The 17,413-nt window shown below is 32.7% G+C and overlaps 1 protein-coding gene across 1 annotated transcript; it reads left to right on the top strand.

Annotated features, from left to right (window-relative positions):
- Positions 1–2,097: 2,097 nt before the first annotated feature.
- On the top strand, positions 2,098–17,131 carry LOC141459738 (lysine-specific histone demethylase 1A-like). The gene is made up of 5 exons (XM_074139121.1): positions 2,098–2,279; positions 2,557–2,793; positions 7,277–7,437; positions 7,528–7,702; positions 16,891–17,131. The coding sequence occupies exons 1-5, from the start codon at positions 2,114–2,116 to the stop codon at positions 17,031–17,033; spliced, it is 882 nt and encodes a 293-aa protein (XP_073995222.1). The 5' UTR covers positions 2,098–2,113; the 3' UTR covers positions 17,034–17,131.
- The last annotated feature ends 282 nt before the right edge of the window (positions 17,132–17,413 follow it).

The following is a 17,413-nucleotide window of genomic DNA, read 5'->3' as shown; positions in this document are numbered from 1 at the left end:
TATAGCTCTAATAAAGTCTAAACAATAATTTTCGTGGTATGCATATGAATAAAGAATATTTCTTGTAGAATCAAACTGTTTTGTGTTTGGTAACACCAATTCTAATTCTATTTGCAGCAGAACTGTTTCAATTAGAGAGCCAGATTTTTACCGAAAAATATTTACTATGCAGCTCTCTGATTCAAAGTATTTTTTCCGCAAAATCCTTAAACTCCTCTATACTACAAAAATAATTGAAAACATCGTAAATGTTATCCATAGTGTTTGCTTCAATTCTAGTGCAAACAGTTATTCAACTAAAATGGTAAATATTTCGCTGAATTGAAAATATTCGTTTACTTGAATCAATGTATTTTAGATTTTTAAAATTTAATTCATTAGTTATGGGAGCGTTTGATTGAACAAACTCAGTCCCTCTACACCCAGCTGGGTTTTTGAAAACTATGTATAAATTAATCTTTGGAAAAATCCAGTGCAAAGAATGTTTTTCTTTTATTTCCATTTTTTAATAATCGTATATTTTCATGGACGAACAAACATTATTATTAATATTAAATTAATCTTTCGCTATCAAGAGAGAGAGAGGTCCATCTTCTAAGAGTCTTTTAAGCTGGCGGAAGTTTTAAGCAGTTGAAGTTGTCAAAAGTTTTCGGTTGTTTAAGTCGTCGAAAGGGTCGATTCTGTTCTTTTAATATATATTGTATGTTGTATTTATATATATATGTATATATATTATATTTAATATTATAATATATATTTTAATATTATATCTATACATTATATAAATGGTCTTGGACTTTGTAATGTTCTCTATCCACCTCAGTCACCACTCCTGTTTGTTATTTGGACTTATTTCTTGCTTGAAAAATTGACAAAACTTAACTTTATAAACCTTTTTTCTTATTATTATAAAAGTTAGCCTTAAACCAACCTTATATTCATTGGTCAGTGCTATTAGGAATCTGCGAACTGTTGGTGGAGGATACAGTATTCTCTTTCCAAAAGGAATCTTACAAGTTATGGTAAATAATCCTAATTAATATTGGTAAATCGGCAATAATCTCTTTTCTTGCCTGAAACAAACATGCCCATATGTTTGAAATCTTCGTCTTCATTACAATTTCCACAAATAGATGAAGGTCTCCTGGCTGCGTGACATCCTCAAACTACGCGATTAACTCTCACTGTGTAGACTGGTCTACGTTTTTGTTAGAACAGGAGCCCGAAGCCATGATCTCTTTGGAAATTCTTGCATTTTGTATTAGTGTTTTAAAGAAGTTACCTTTATTGCTCTTACTGTATACTCTGTCTGCTAATATTGCTTCTAAAAATCATCCATTTCCTTATTATAATAGATGGCCACCCAGGCAAGCATGTCTCACCTTTATTTACTTTAATCCTGTAATGACTTCTACCATTGCTACCATTTCTACAATTTCTGCTGATAGAAATGTGATTTATGCCATTAGAAAGTGCATGCCAATTTATGTATTACCTACTGGCTGTCACTAATAATAAGTAATGTATTTGTTTTCAGTTAATGTATGCATATATTTGCTCTGCCCTTAATGTCACTACTAGTGCAGGCTGTATCCTATGCGCTGTAATCTAATCTAGCTAATTATGCCATTAATTGCAAATGAGTTGAATTCCGCAATATCTACTTTGTTAATAATTCCAATCCGCTCATGAAAAATGGTTTGCGCTCTGATTGTGGAATGAAATGTAACCCATTAGCAACTCTATGTATATTTTATTATTTACTCATATTTACAAAGGTTTCTTATATTAGATAAATTACTGTTTCTCAACTCCAAATTAATTTTGTTTGAGCGGATATTAAATCATGTTTAAAGTCTTTGATTATCTCAGTGGTAAGAACATTGCTCTCCTTGCGAGGAACTCAAAGTGGAGTCCAGGGGTGGGCCCTTATATTTTCCCTTCACATGAGCCTCTTACAGCTTTTATCACCCTTAACGGACAGTGGGCTTTGAGTATAAACCGGGAGAACACTGAAACAAAGTTCGAATACCAATGTCTTCAAATGTTTGTGCGTCTTAAATTAAAAAATAAAAAATATCAATCAAATGAACGTACTGACGTATAACAATAAATGTTTGTTACAGTTCGTAATGGATACTCCTGCGTACCATTGGCTCTCTCTGAAGGATTGAACATCAAGTTAAATACTGCCGTAAAACAGATTCGTTATGACAACAAAGGCGTGGAAGTGGTGGCCGCTAAAGGCAGAAACAACGGCTCATTGGTTACTTATACAGGTCAGTTTATTATAATATTAACTTTACTATAGATTTGCCCCGGATATAGCCTAATCCACCGCCATTATCGTGTAGTAAATCTAGCAATTAGATGAGTAAGAATTTTAATTATTAAATGAGAGTTACTTAATTTGGACTTACTAATTTAAAATAATAAAGCTTAATGAATTCATGCCCCTCCGTCTACAAATGCATTTAATAGTTCATCATAATTTTATGTCTTCTATAAATTCTCATTACAGTAAATAATGATTATTATATTTTTATTTTATGATAGGTGACGTTGTACTGTGCACATTGCCGCTGGGCGTTCTCAAACAGTCAGCCTCAAGCGCCAATCAGCCTGTACCAAACGTGGTACAATTTATGCCTCCATTACCTGATTGGAAAATTTCAGCGATTCAACGCCTTGGTTTTGGCAACTTGAACAAAGTAGTTTTATGTTTTGACAAACAGTTTTGGGATCCAGCTTCAAACTTATTTGGACATGTTGGATCAACAACTGCCAGTAGAGGTCAGCCTTCTTGCTCTTGATTTTCTTTATTTTTCAATAACCATTTTTGACAATAGTTTTTATTACTTTTAAGAATTACAGTTGGGTTGGAGTTTTTATTTATTTTGGACTATTTGTTTGAATTTTGCTTACCTAAACTAGAGAAAAGAAAAATGTTCTCATTTAAAATTTCCCAGTGTTAATCATTGCTCATGCATTTTTATATTTTACACAAAACAATAATAAAATAATGGTTCATAAATAAATCAGTTATCTAAGTAAAAATTACTTTTTTAGACCAAAATATTCTCAGATTGTTGGTTCTAAACATTACATTTCATTTGCTTCCACTAAAATTGACATATTTTCCTCAGGCCTGCATTGATTTTAGTTGTTCATTCCGCAATTCCAAAACGAATTTACTCCGACCAAAATCCATTTTATTAGATTTATTTTCTTTTAGTCATTTCTTTATTTACTTTACTTGCAGCAATAAACCAACATAAACCGAGCAATAAAATGCAATAAATTATCAAATTTTTAACATTCAAAATCAACTCTCCACACCCCTGCTATAAAATTTAACTTATATCAAAGTTTCCAGTCAAATTTGATTTTCTGCCACAAGTATTATATTTATAACTAATAAATTTTGCCTATCCAAAATTATTCAGAACATTTAATGTTATTTTATTAATTGCTTTTTCGACTATTTCATTATTTTAGAAAAAAACTTACCCCAGATAATTTGTTTCAATTTCAAACAATGAGAAAATTCATTGCTAAAAAAGCACTAACTTAAAAGATCAATCCTTAAGTCAAACTTATCATAAAATTACGTTCACAATATCTATTAGAAAACTGCAGTGATAATTTCATCCACTAGCATTTATCAAAGAACAATCGAACAATAGAACTAAACAGTATTCCATATTAACTAGACAAATTCCATGTTTCAACATTCCAGAAAATAAATTACAATAACAGGATAACCAAATCCATGGCATTTCTTTTAGACTTCAGGAATAATTCAGTTTTTTTGCTTTTAATCTTCTTCGGCCATTCTTCAGATCAGTATTCAGAAATAATATTTGCATCATACTTTTTTTAGATTTATTTTTCTCATAAATTGTTCTAGTTCACTAATATTTTTGCTTTACGATAATTTAAAAGTTCACTCAAATAATCTTTTATGTTTAAATTCCGTTCAGTTCAGTATTTTCTCTGCTTTTCCTCTCTTTTGCGATTTCTTTTTTTCTGGCTATCGAATCAGATCACAGTTTTTTACCAATTTTCAATTTCTCTCAGTTGAAATTCCATTCAGATTTCTTTCCAGATTATAATCCATTTAATTTCAAATATTTTTTTTTGGTACCACTGCTTTTAAGACCAATTTCTAAAGTAGTTCAGGCAATTTGATAAATTTTAAATCAAAACTTAGTCTAATTAATTAATTGTTTTTAATCAAACGTCTTACTGGCTTTATTGTTTATTTATTCACAATGCTACATGATTAAATTACATCTCCCTCATGCAATTTTCCTGCCTGTTACAATTTTCTTTTAATTCTCCAGATTTTTTTGTTGAAAATTTATGTTGCTGATAAATTCAAATTTTAATACCTCTCAGTTCTTCATACTTAGCTTTAAAACAATTTATTCACAAATAATAAATAAAACCTTGAGCTCAAACCCAAATTACATATTTAAACTATTCAGTTCTGTTAGTACTTTCAGTGTATTTTATTTACCCTTTAATAAGACTCAAAGCCTCGCAAATTTCTGACTGAATATTGGAAGTGTGAATGCATTTTTCAGAGAGCGTTTTGTGCGAATGTGCATCTATTTCCTTAATTCTATTTTTTTCCCCAATTTCGCTAAAATTTAGTTAATTATTGTTTCTACATTTTTTTGGTATCTATTCCCTCATATCAACAGTTTGCAATAACATAATCATTAAGAAAAATAATAATTTATTAAAATAGAAAAAAATAAAAAAAATAAAGGAAGGAATTCTTATTTATTTTCAAAATCTTAACTTACTGGAATTGGTTAATCATAAAATTGAGTAGTAACTACAAAAAAAAAAAAAATGCCATGTCTGTTACAACCACAAAGTACTGATACACTAAATACAAACTCCGATATTCAAGAAAATAAATCAAAAGTCATATTATATAAAATTACAAAAATTAATTGGCGCACCAGAGGGAATCCATTTTAAAAGAAATTTCCAAAATAAACATAAAGGCTACTTTACAATAGTTGCTGTACATTTTGTAAATCTACTATAACACACCTTTTATCGATTATAAATTCAGCTGGTAATCTCTCATAGTTCATCTAAACTGACCTACTGCATCTCAGTAAAAACTTCTGTAAAAAACCGAACCCGTAATTATGAACGCATGAAAAAATAGCTAAAAACAACTTCAAACCAAATTAGAACAAAGTTCCCTTTTGTATATGAAACTCAGTAATTCAAATTCCTACCATAGTCGCCTCGGTGGTAGCTTGAAGGTTAGAGGCGTTCCTTTTTATTGCTAATATGTGAAATTTGTAGAAAAAACATGTTTACTGTCCGCCTTCGTCCACGACACCTAATCGGTAGTTGGACTTGAAGCTCGCCTGAATTCAATAATATTACTTTAACCAAGCATTTACTGGTTTCCAAAATTGATTTTTGGTTCTATTTTTAAATATTTTTCTATAAATAGTAAAACAAATTATTTAATAATGCAAATTGGTTTTTAGTTTCCTTTTTAAACTCAGTTTGGACATGATGTTACCCCGTTTTTTTTTTTTATTAGTTAAGATTCTTTCATAAAGTTAAAAAGTATTCTTTCACTAGAGTGTGCTAGTTCACATGTTTCATTTATTTAAATTAATAGTACAGTTTATACTTTATTAAACTTAAATATAAAAGTTAGAGAATATCATTTTGCAGACTTTTAAAAAACAGTTATTGGAAATTTTGCTGACCAGCAAGAAAAAAAAAGCTGAAGTTCTTCATATCACGTTTAAAATTCAATATGGTGTGAACAAAAGGAAAACTAAATATATAATAATTAAACATAATTAAAAACCAGTTAATCAAATCTCAAAAATAAAAATAAAAATTAAGAGAACGCAAATTAGTCGAATAATAATTTAATATCTGTATGATATTTTTTGTCTCCATTTATGCCGTCAATACAAGAACAAATTTAAAGCATTTGATTTATGAAATACAATGAATAATGACAGATTTGACAGTAACTAATCGCTATCTTCTACAAGGCAATTATTAATCTGCAAGTCTTTTTGGGAATATCTCACTAGCAATTAGTTTGCCATTAAATAGAAATTCAATAAATAGGAAAAAGAAATTCAACTCAATTACACTGGTATGTTTGATCATTTAAATTGTTTTAATTCTGGTTCATATTTAGTTGCTCTCTTCCGGATAGAATGAAATTGTCTTTTTATCAATGCAATAGATCAAGTACCTTTTACTATTTAAAAACAGCAATCGTTTTACTTCAAATTTTCTTATATCCATAAATTCATTTAAAACCTGATTTTTCAATTGAAAGAACAAAATCCAGATTGTAATATTTGACCAAGACAAGCTATTTGCTGCAGTGTCCATAGCTCCCATCCCAAATATCTCATTATTTTCTCATCAGCTGTTCAAAAAACAAAAAATTCAGAATGCAATTTCCTCCCTTCAGGTAAACAAAAAATTGTAGCAATAACTAAGCTTTCTTTTGATGCAAATTTAAATTTTAACTTGAAAGCCATTGTTAGATTCTTTAAATTGTTTAGAGAATTATGAAGTAGCAGTCAACTAATTTCAAAATATTCATATCATTAAAATTAAGTAAAAAATAAGACTGGTTTTCTGTTCACCAAAAAAAAAAAAGTGATAGAAAAAAATTAATAATTTCAAAAACAATTATTGCACATAGAACAAATCATGCTGAAATTACAGTTTGCCATGTCATTGTATCAATAGTTTTGACCAGCCTGCTTACAAAACAATAGTGCAATAGTTAGTTACAAGTTACGTTCAAATTGCAATTCAATAAAACGGAAACAAATTAAAAGATGCAACTATCTTTCTAAGCTAAAGGTAATCATATCAAATTCACTGTGAAATTATTTAAAATCTATGGAACATTGTAAACCTTAAAAACCAAAGCAAATCAAATTAGTTTATTTGGCGCACATAAAATTGTACTCGTTCTATCTCTGTTCTATATCCATATCTGTTCATCCATAAATTAGAAAATCCATAAAATAAAATAATGAAAGCAAAAATTATTTCAGACTTTTTTTTTTATTAAAAGTTATAGATAAATCTTAGTTGGCAGTTCTGTAAATTAATAGTTTATTTCCTGGTTTATCAACAAATTACCGAAGTTCAAATGACTCATTTTCCGTATTAAAAACAACTGACAAAATTAGAGATAGGAAGTCTGACCTTTCCGCATGGACTGACCAGATTCATTACCAATTTCCAGGTGAACTCTTTCTGTTTTGGAACATCTACAAAGCGCCAGTATTGTTAGCTCTAGTGGCCGGTGAAGCTGCGGCTATAATGGAGAATGTTAGCGATGATGTGATTGTTGGTCGGTGTCTAGCCGTCTTAAAAGGAATATTTGGCAACAACAATGTTCCTCAGGTAGTTAAAAAAGTAGTTCATATTATAAAACAACCTTTTATTATTATTTTGAAAAATAGAAAATTTATTTTTTGATGAAATAATATTTAGCCTAAAGAGACTGTGGTTACGCGCTGGAGAGTGGATCAATGGTCTCGAGGATCATATTCTTTTGTGGCTGTTGGTGCATCCGGGTCAGACTATGATGTCCTCGCAGCTCCGGTACACCCGCAAACACCGTCCCCACAAGACAATCCTCCTGTTCTGCCAAGACTTTTTTTCGCTGGTAAGTCAATTAAAATTTTACAAATTCAAGTAACGCATTATAAATTACTAATAGAATTCCAGAAACGCCTAGAGTCCATTCGCTTACTAACTGAAATCACGTTTAAAATTAAGTTACCAAATTGATATTTTATATTTATTTGTTGAGTTCATTACAGCTTATTTATTTCTTCGAAAATTTGAAATGGTTTTTTAATTCATTCATTTTAATAATCAATCTAAAAAACTTGGATGAATTTTGTGTTCTAATATTTAAAACTCACTTTATTCCTGATTCATTAAGTTTAATTATATTTTTTCTCTCTTTTACGAGGGTCGTTTGAAAAGTCCGTGCAAAAATAAAAACTACTTAATTTTTTGGGGTAAACCTTTTTTATTTTTCAACATAGTCTCCTTTTAGGCTTATACACTTCGTCCAACGCTGCTCTAGTTTGTTGATCCCTTCCGAATAATAGGATTTGTCCAAGTCTGAAAAATAGCCATTCGTTTCTGCAATCACCTCCTCCTTTGAATAAAATCATTTTCCCGCCAGCCATTTCTTCATATTGGGGAACAAATAGTAGTCCGAGGGAGCCAAGTCTGGAGAATAGAGGGGATGTGAAACGAGTTGGAACCCTATTTCCATTAATTTTGCGACCACAACTGCTGAGGTGTGAGCTGGTGCGTTGTCGTGATGGAAAAGGACTTTTTTGTGGGCCAATCGTGGGCGTTTTTCTTGCAGCTCGGTTTTCAAACGGTCCAATAACGATGAATAATATGCACCTGTAATAGTTTTACCCTTTTCCAGATAGTCGATGAGGATTATTCCTTGCGAATCCCAAAAGACAGTCGCCATAATCTTTCCGGCCGAAGGAACGGTCTTCGCCTTTTTTGGCGCAGATTCCCCCTTGGTAACCCATTGTTTAGATTGTTCTTTGGTCTCAGGAGTGTAGTGATGTATCCATGTTTCATCCACAGTGACGAAACGACGCTTAAAGTCCTGCGGATTCTTCTGGAACAGCTGCAAACCGTCCTTGCAACACTTCACACGATTTCGTTTTTGGTCAAGCGTGAGCAATCGCGGCACCCATCTTGCGGATAGCTTTGTCATGTACAAATGTTGATGCAAAATATTATGTACCCGTTCATTCGAGATGCCCACAGCACTAGCAATCTCACGCACCTTCACTCTTCTGTCATCCATCACCATATCATGGATTTTATCAATGATTTCTGGAGTAGTAACCTCAACAGGGCGTCCAGAACGTTCAGCGCCCATATGGCCACTCCGAAAATTTTGAAACCACTTATAAACTGTTCTAATCGAAGGTGCAGAGTCACCATAATGTTTATCAAGCTTCTCTTTAGTCTCCTGAGGCGTTTTGCCTTTCATAAAGTAGTGTTTAATCAACACACGAAATTCTTTTTCGTCCATTTTTTGAAAATACTTGATTTCCTCGATTCAAACGAATGCCAAACACAAAGAAATAGACCGATCTGGCTGAAACTTGGTGTGTGTTCTTCCAAGAGATGCTACTAACTAAACATAACCTCGATACGCGCCAGTGGTGCTATCTCTCTGACTTTGCACGGACTTTTCAAACGACCCTCGTATTTTAAGTAGCTGAGATATATTATATCTATTTGGAATGATCGCTTTCATATTGCCATTGTTTGCCAGTGTTAATGTGGCTACGATTGGAAGGAAGAAAAAATATTGCCAATTACAGTTATGATTTTTTTATTTTGCCATGCTTTCGATCTAAGGGACTAGATCATCTTCAGGGCTAATGCTATTGATAGTAATAATATTTTTTGCATTGTTGTATCTAAGGTTGGTGTGTCTTCGGTCCACTTTGTTATTTTAAGTACTAATTTTATATTTTGTTATAAAATGATGGTCTAACTCTATATTATATAGGGTACACCAATGGTTAGTTTCCTTCCAATTTTGTTCAAATTTGTACTAGTTATTCTACGTCGTAAATAATTTTACACTTTCGTATAAATAGACAAAAATGATCGAAAAATTAATAATAATATAAATTCACACAGCAGCAGCTCCTACATATCAGAACCCAACTTAATGGAAGTTTTAGGGGTATTTCTAATGTGAAAAAAGTATGAGACAAGCGTATAAACGTTTTTCGAAATTAACCTCAGGAACAATATAAAGCGACTATATGGATAAGTAAAAATAAACAGACAACAAAGCTTCGATTAAAGTGATGTTGATTTAAAATGTAGCCTAATGTCAAATTTGTTTTTACAAGTTTTTAGATGAAGTTTAACAGTTTTTTTCCTCGAATATGACACTGTTTGTGGAGTTGTTGCATGAAATATCCATTTATTTACATTTTATTATAAAATTTATCATATAAATATAATTATTTGTGTTATTTACGAGCGAGTTAATCAGTCTAGTACAACTACACTTTACGGTTTTAGTAGGCTAGACAAATCCATCAATTAATCGACTAATTTATTCGAAATTACTCTGATCTATGGGAAACATCATGGAGGCTACTTATTGAAACACGATTGATTGGAGGAACTCCAAACAAAATGTCATCGCGGCACCAACATCATCAGGGGACTACACCATCTTGAAAACTTTATAGGCTAATCCATAATAAATCATCCTGGATACCGAAACTGTGATGATTTTACAGACTGATCGATGTCATGTCGAGCTGATGCATTCTACTATCCTTTTTTAACATTTGCAAACAAATTAAAACTGTTATAAAATAGTGTTTCTCTCTCTTGCCATTTTACCTGAATTGTTTGTGCCACGCAGTTTGCTGACGGCCACGGATTTCTAAAAAAATTAAGTATTTTAAAAGAAATTGGTTCTTTAAAAAAGAATGTTTCATCTAAAAACATGTAAAAACCAACTTGAGGTTAGGACTAAAGTTCAATATTTTATTCTAGCCATCTAAGTGCTGCAAAGGAGTCGATCTAACCAGATCAAAGTCTAGTATAACCAGCAAATATTTTCACAAAATTACCAAAGGGCTCACCGCGCTCTACCGGTGTCAGTTTGTAATAAGATCGCGGTTTTTGCTAAGAGGATTGGTCGGACAGTAAAATAAACAATATAAAGCGACTATATGGATAAGTAAAAATAAACAGACAACAAAGCTTCGATTAAAGTGATGTTGATTTTAAATTTCCATATTCCATTAAGACAGAAGTAACAACTTTCTGTATTTCTGAAGGAGCTGTTCGAGTGCATTAGTTTTTCTCCTTTTTTTAAGAGCTTATTTTTATTCTTTCCTTTATTTGGATTCAAAGTCTTATTCTTGCTTTGCGAATTCATCTTCTCAAATAGATAGAATCTCCTCTCAGACTTACTTCCTTCCCCTCTATGGCACACAACAAGAACTTCTTATCAGTAGAGGAATCTGAGAAGTGAACAACGATTGAGTATAAAAATCCATTACTCTTATTGAATTTCCATATATAACCTGTTCAAGTTTATTTATTTATTTTTATCCAAGATCTAGATGGCCTGTGTGTATTAGAGAGTTTATTTAAATATTCACAATGATTTGTAAGGGAAGCGCTGAAATATTGCAACTATACTTGTTTTGGTATGATACCGTTGAAAGTTGAAAACATAATAGACATCATATTTTAGTAATGGCAGCAGAATCATACGAAAATCTGTGAATTCAAATCAGAAATTCAGATGTTGAAAGCCATTTGGTGAATTTGCGCGGCAGACAAGTATTGAGGCTAAAAGACAAAGTGATTAATCCAACCACCTTGCAAACATAAATTGCGAAAATTAAATAAAATCAAATAAATTTTGTTTTGCGAGTAATCACGGTAACCACGTTGCCAGATTGTCTAGCCCAGTGGTTCCCAAAGTGGTCCCTACGGACCCCCAGGGGTCCCCGGTATCATTCAGGGGGTCAGTGGAAAATTAAAATTGATTTGGGGGTCCCTGAACAACATCAAGGGGTCCGCGCAAGGTTCAATATAAAATAATAGAACTGTGATCCATTTTTATTATTATGGAAATTATAAACTAACAAGGTGACCAATTAAATTTAATCAAAACTGAAAGCGTAATATTTGTGTTTGTTGCAAAACGTTTTCTGTGAAAACAAAACTTGGGAAGAGGAGATCGTTCTCAGTTTCCAGATCTTTCGAAATTGCAAAATAGAGATGAAGATTTGCTTGCTCAATGTCAACAGTTTCTTCATGCAGACCTGAACCAAAGATTACTCGTGGGGATTTGCGGTAGATACTCACAAACATTGAGCCGGATATAAATTCACTCATAGCATCTCATCACGTTCATCAAAATTATTAATTTTTTTAATTTTATTTTAAACAAAAGTTATAATTTCAATAAATACTTCTTCAACAAAATGTTTTTTTAAATTTGTAATTTTTGGACTATGCATTTATGTAGCTTTTTCACTTGGGGGTCCATGGGCAAGTTTTGACTATAAAAAGGGGTCCATGGGTCAAAAAAGTTTGGGAACCACTGGTCTAGCCTTTATTTTTTATCTAGTTCTAGGTTCTATATTTGTAAAGTTATTAAAACTGTTTTTAAATTCTATTTCATTAAGTCCTTAGTTGATTATCCTATCTCTTTATATAAACGATTCGCATTGTAGCTGTACCCAAACACATCAAGCATCTTAGTACAAGAAATGATGTATAAATCCTTTGATAAAAATGTTTGGAAGGATATCTTGTAATGAACCAGGCAAGCATTAAAAACCAGATGGAGAACAATTATTGAAAACGAAATCCGTTGTTCAAAAAAATAACTAATAAATTTACGTAATTTAACAAAAGTGAAATAATGCTTTTTATAAATATTTTTTTTAAATTGAATAAGAGTTTAATTTTTTCCTAACAAGTTTGAGATTTTTGACATTGGTGGATTTTGGTTTTGTTTTTGTATTTTATATATATACAGCAGTTCGGTACCAAGTTTTTATACTTAATTTTGTACATAAATCTCACGTGTAAGAACTGGGCCAGCTACTGCATCCCGAAATTGTATGCTTCCAAAACAATGTCATACTTTGCAAACAACAACTGCAGCGAATTTGAACTCTAAACGAGAAAGAGAATATCTAGGTACGCATTGCGATACAAGAAAGATTGTGAATATAATTGTTGGCTGTCTAACTAAATTGTATAAGACAAATCTTGAGAGACAAAAGAGGCTACACTTGTAGTTTACAGAGAAGGTTAGAAGAAGAGTGACGTGAATTGGTAGCCGCTAGGCTCCATTAGTGTCTAACTAAAGATATAAGCAAGAGGAAGCCTGAAGAAGGTGGTCCGGGTTATTCCCTCTCAGCAGATACTTCTCGACACTGCTTTCCCTCTGTATCTCAGCGTATCTGTATTCCAAGATCGTCTCCGGCTTTGATCACCACCCTCCTGTAGAGTGTGCAACTCTCTTTGCAACTCCTAACGCCCCATTCGTTACAACACAGACTTCTCTTACTACACATTCTTACCCTCTCATGAATTCTTCAGCTACGAACACTTGGATACATGGACATCAGCGTCTTACACACATGCTTGTTCACTATTTCTCTCTACTATCCTTTGACAATACTACCCAATCGTTACCACTTGGTCTCATCGCCTTCATCCTATTTCATCAGTTTCTTCTCATTTCTGTTTCCATCTTTGTCTATACTATGTACGTTGTGAACCTCCCTTTTCTTGTATTTGTTCTTCCCTTTTTTTTGTTTTCCATTATTACACTTGCACGACAACACATCCCCAAATATCCTCCTTCATTCCTTTCTTTATTTGACCACATCACTCACAATCGACAAGAAATAAGGACTTATTGATTATATGCCCTTCCCGCCCATTTTCCAAAGTTCCACTGATATCAACATTTCCCTCTTACCAGCCTCTGCTTCCTCGATCACATCCTGCTACCAGTACTGAATGTCAAAATGAGTTTGCAAGACCTCCTCTTCAACCCCTATGTACACAGCCAGTATTGTACTTCTTGACTATCACTTTACTCCTCAACTACTTCACTTCAAATCGTTCTCCATCATAAAAAACACCCTCCTTTTTTTGTATCATTTCTCTTTCATTACTTCTGCTACTTCAAATTTCTTTTGTTGTTTTTTTTTACGTTTCGTATTTGTCCCTTGTTCTCTTCGAAACAGTGCTGAGTTTACAGTACTCCCTTTTCATTATCTCCTGAAACTGCAACATTAATGTCAAAAACTTTTCTTTTACCAGCAACATTGTTAGTAATTTCTTTTGTTTTTCAGTTAATACACTAAATATGTTCTCTTTTTTTTGTTTTTCGTTATCAAATTTTCATTTTTAAAGGGAACAAATTTCACCATTCACAAATTTCATTAGTTCTTTCAGACTGCATACATCACCCCTTACTCAGGGTCTGCTGAAAAAACAAAATAGGCTGCAAAATAAAGTTTAGTTTTTTGGCATTAACGCTGAATCTTAAGAATTAAGAATTTTTGTGTATACTGCTGCGTTAGTGCCACCAAGAGCAGTCTAATTTCCAACTGTGCTTTGTCCCCATACCTGTTTGTCGGGGTGCTGTAAATGTCTATCCAGTTCTATATTTTTATATTTGTAGATCGTTTTTTTAATTAAGTCTAGTCATTAAATTAGTTATTTCATTGTGTTCCCAACTCTGTATTCTTTACTCCTTACTTTGGAAATCCGCAAATTATTTATAGAAATTTTTGGAAACATTTTTACTATAATAGAAATCCTAGATAAGCAAGGACGAAACGTGTTAAACTGCTTTACAGACTTCTTGAACGACGCTCCAAATTACCCATTGAACTCAAATGCTTAATATACAGTACCATCCTCAAACCTATGTGGACTTACAGACTGCAGCTGTGGAGTTCAGCCAAACCTACAAACATACGGATAGTACAAACGTTTCAATCAAAACTACTCCGACAGATAGCTGACGCTCCTTTCTACGGTGACTAACCTTACTCTTCACAACGACCTCAACATCCCCTTCGTACATCAACTCGCCAAGATTAAATAACAAAAATTCCATACTGCTCTCTCCACTTGCTCCAATCCTCTTGTACTGTCTCTCGCCTCCTCTGACTATCCTCCTAACAATCCACCTCGCAGACTGAATCGCCAGTGGCCCCGCGACTTCCTTGAGGTCTGAAAACTTATATCCTGTAGAGAGTGCTACCACTGGGTAGTTTCTCTCCTCCTGCTCTTCACGTACTAATTAATCTTGTACTTCCTGATTTATTTATTGTATATATTTGTATGTATTGTAGATATCTTAATAAATAAAAAAAAAGAAAACATTTTATTTTATTTTTTAATTTTAAAAATAGATTATACAATGGTAACCAACATTGAATAGAATATGCCTTAAAGTTTGGTTTCCACAATACTCTTGTTTGTGAAAATAATAGTTGAAAGTGACATTAACGCAGCTGAACTTTTGAACGAAAAAAATGTTGAAAGCTGGATGTGCTTAGATAAATTGTAAATACTCGATATATTGCAATCTATCTTTAAAATTAGCATTGATGAAGCGAAACTCTCCTGGAGGAGTAAGTGTGGAGCAAAGGAGCAAAGTTAAAGGAATGTTATTTTCTCATTTCTCTTCGTGTGCAAACATTGAGAACAAAGAAGTTACAAGGTAAACAAGAAGAAAAGAAGTTGAAGAATAAAGAATTGTGTTAGTTCTATAGAAGAAGCAGCCACTATATTTACACGACGACCTAAAGTGGCGCCACTTGGGTATTTTTGATGGCCCTGGGTACAGACCACGTGACATCGGCACACCACACACTGCGATGGAAAAGTATTTGTAGAAAACAAAACTAAAAAAGTAGAAAAATTTAATATAATAGCCGGGAGGATGATAAGAAGGTTAGGAAAGAGAATACAAGGAGGAAGTTCTAAAGCCGGCCGACTGCTGATACAGTGGTGGAGCTCAGCCGGCTGTGAGCAGACGCGCCTTCTAAAAACAATGATTCTATTTGACGTTGTCCTCTTTCTTTGCTACAGCTACCACCATCGTGGGACATCACACATGTGCTGGCTGCCTTTCAATGCTAGACAAACCTTCTCAACTTCCTTTACATTTATAGCACACATGTTTTGTTTTCCCTCCATATTTACTTTATTCCGCTTTGTTCGATTCATTTAAACTCTAATGTTAAGAAAATATATATGCTTTATTCATTTTTATCAAAACAAAAACACAGCGAATCAAAAAATCTTCCATTTTTATATTATCTAAAAATAATGGTTTTTTTTTAATATTCAGAGAATAATATAAAAATACAAATTTTGATAATTTCCAGCTGATTTATTGTACACATAAAAGTAAAGTATAAATAAGTGGTAAAATCGGCGGTGTAAGTACAAATAGTTGGAATCTAATCACAGCCAAATTCAACTTATTAATTTTTAGGCTACTTCTGAGAGGTTGATGATAGTCTAAACAACCATTTCAGTTTATTGAACGGTTCTGATTCGATCAAGAAATTAATAAGAATTAATTTGTAGCCAAGTGTGCTGCTTTAATTGCATTTCACTTTTCTAAGATTTTTTGTAAACGACTCCATACTTGTTCTTTGAAGACTGTTATTGTATAATAAATACATGAAAGAGACAAACTTTTATTCTAAACCTTTTGACAGGAAAACTAATTCAGGATTTCGAACGAATGGACATTACTCGCTTTTCCCGTGTGATTTTATTATTTTTTTTAATTTACTATAACAGTAACATTTAATTTAGCAAACAAATATTTGAAGTTAGAGGAATGTTTTTTTTGCAAAATTTTTGAAATTGCAGTTAGAGAAGAAGGTGGTGTAGGCATCATTACATCAGCTTTTTGGTTTGTATTGTTCACAAATAAAAGTAATAATTAAACTTTTTATTTATTTTTGTTTAACTGCAGTATTTTTTTTTTGGCAAAGTGGTTTACCGAGTTTGAGTTAGGGCAGCAAGCACCCTTAGATTTTTTCATCCCTGAAACCTCACAGTGTCTGTTCTACAACGAGAGAGAGAAATAGCCTGTGCTAGCATTATGTTACACTAGTAGACCATAAATTATAATTTTGAACCTCATTCAAATTGATTATTAACTTAATTCATCGCATTTTATACTTCTGCTTATTTCTTAATATAAATAGGGTAATCAATCTAATATGTGATTTGTGTGTTTTGATACAATTTCAGGCGAGCATACAATTCGCAATTATCCAGCAACGGTGCACGGTGCATTCTTGAGCGGTTTGCGCGAAGGCGGACGAATTGCTGACCAGTTCCTCGGCTGTCCTTACGCACTGGACCCGAATTCTGCTCAACCTCAACAGCAATAATTTATGTTTGAGTTTATATCCTTCTACTAGTGTGCTAGCCTTTTTTCCCTGATATTTACACTTTGTATTTGTATTTTTTAATAAACTGGAGATTTTAATTTGTCTTTTAGTTCGTTTTCCAGTACCTTCCCTATTCTGGTATTCAAGAAATACCAGAATGATATTCAAGAAATTTCTTCCCTTGTAATGTATAACAACTAATAGGTTTAAGTATGCTGTGACTTATATTAGTATTCTTGGTAATAAATACGAGGGTCGTTTGAAAAGTCCGTGCAAAGTCAGAGAGATAGCACCACTGGCGCGTATCGAGGTTATGTTTAGTTAGTAGCATCTCTTGGAAGAACACACACCAAGTTTCAGCCAGATCGGTCTATTTCTTT

The sequence above is a fragment of the Rhodnius prolixus genome, unplaced genomic scaffold, assembly GCF_049639745.1.
Source record: "Rhodnius prolixus isolate KJV_2025 unplaced genomic scaffold, Rpr scaffold_1, whole genome shotgun sequence".
Taxonomy (NCBI): Eukaryota; Metazoa; Arthropoda; class Insecta; order Hemiptera; family Reduviidae; genus Rhodnius; species Rhodnius prolixus.
This window is presented reverse-complemented; position numbering and strand designations above follow the sequence as displayed.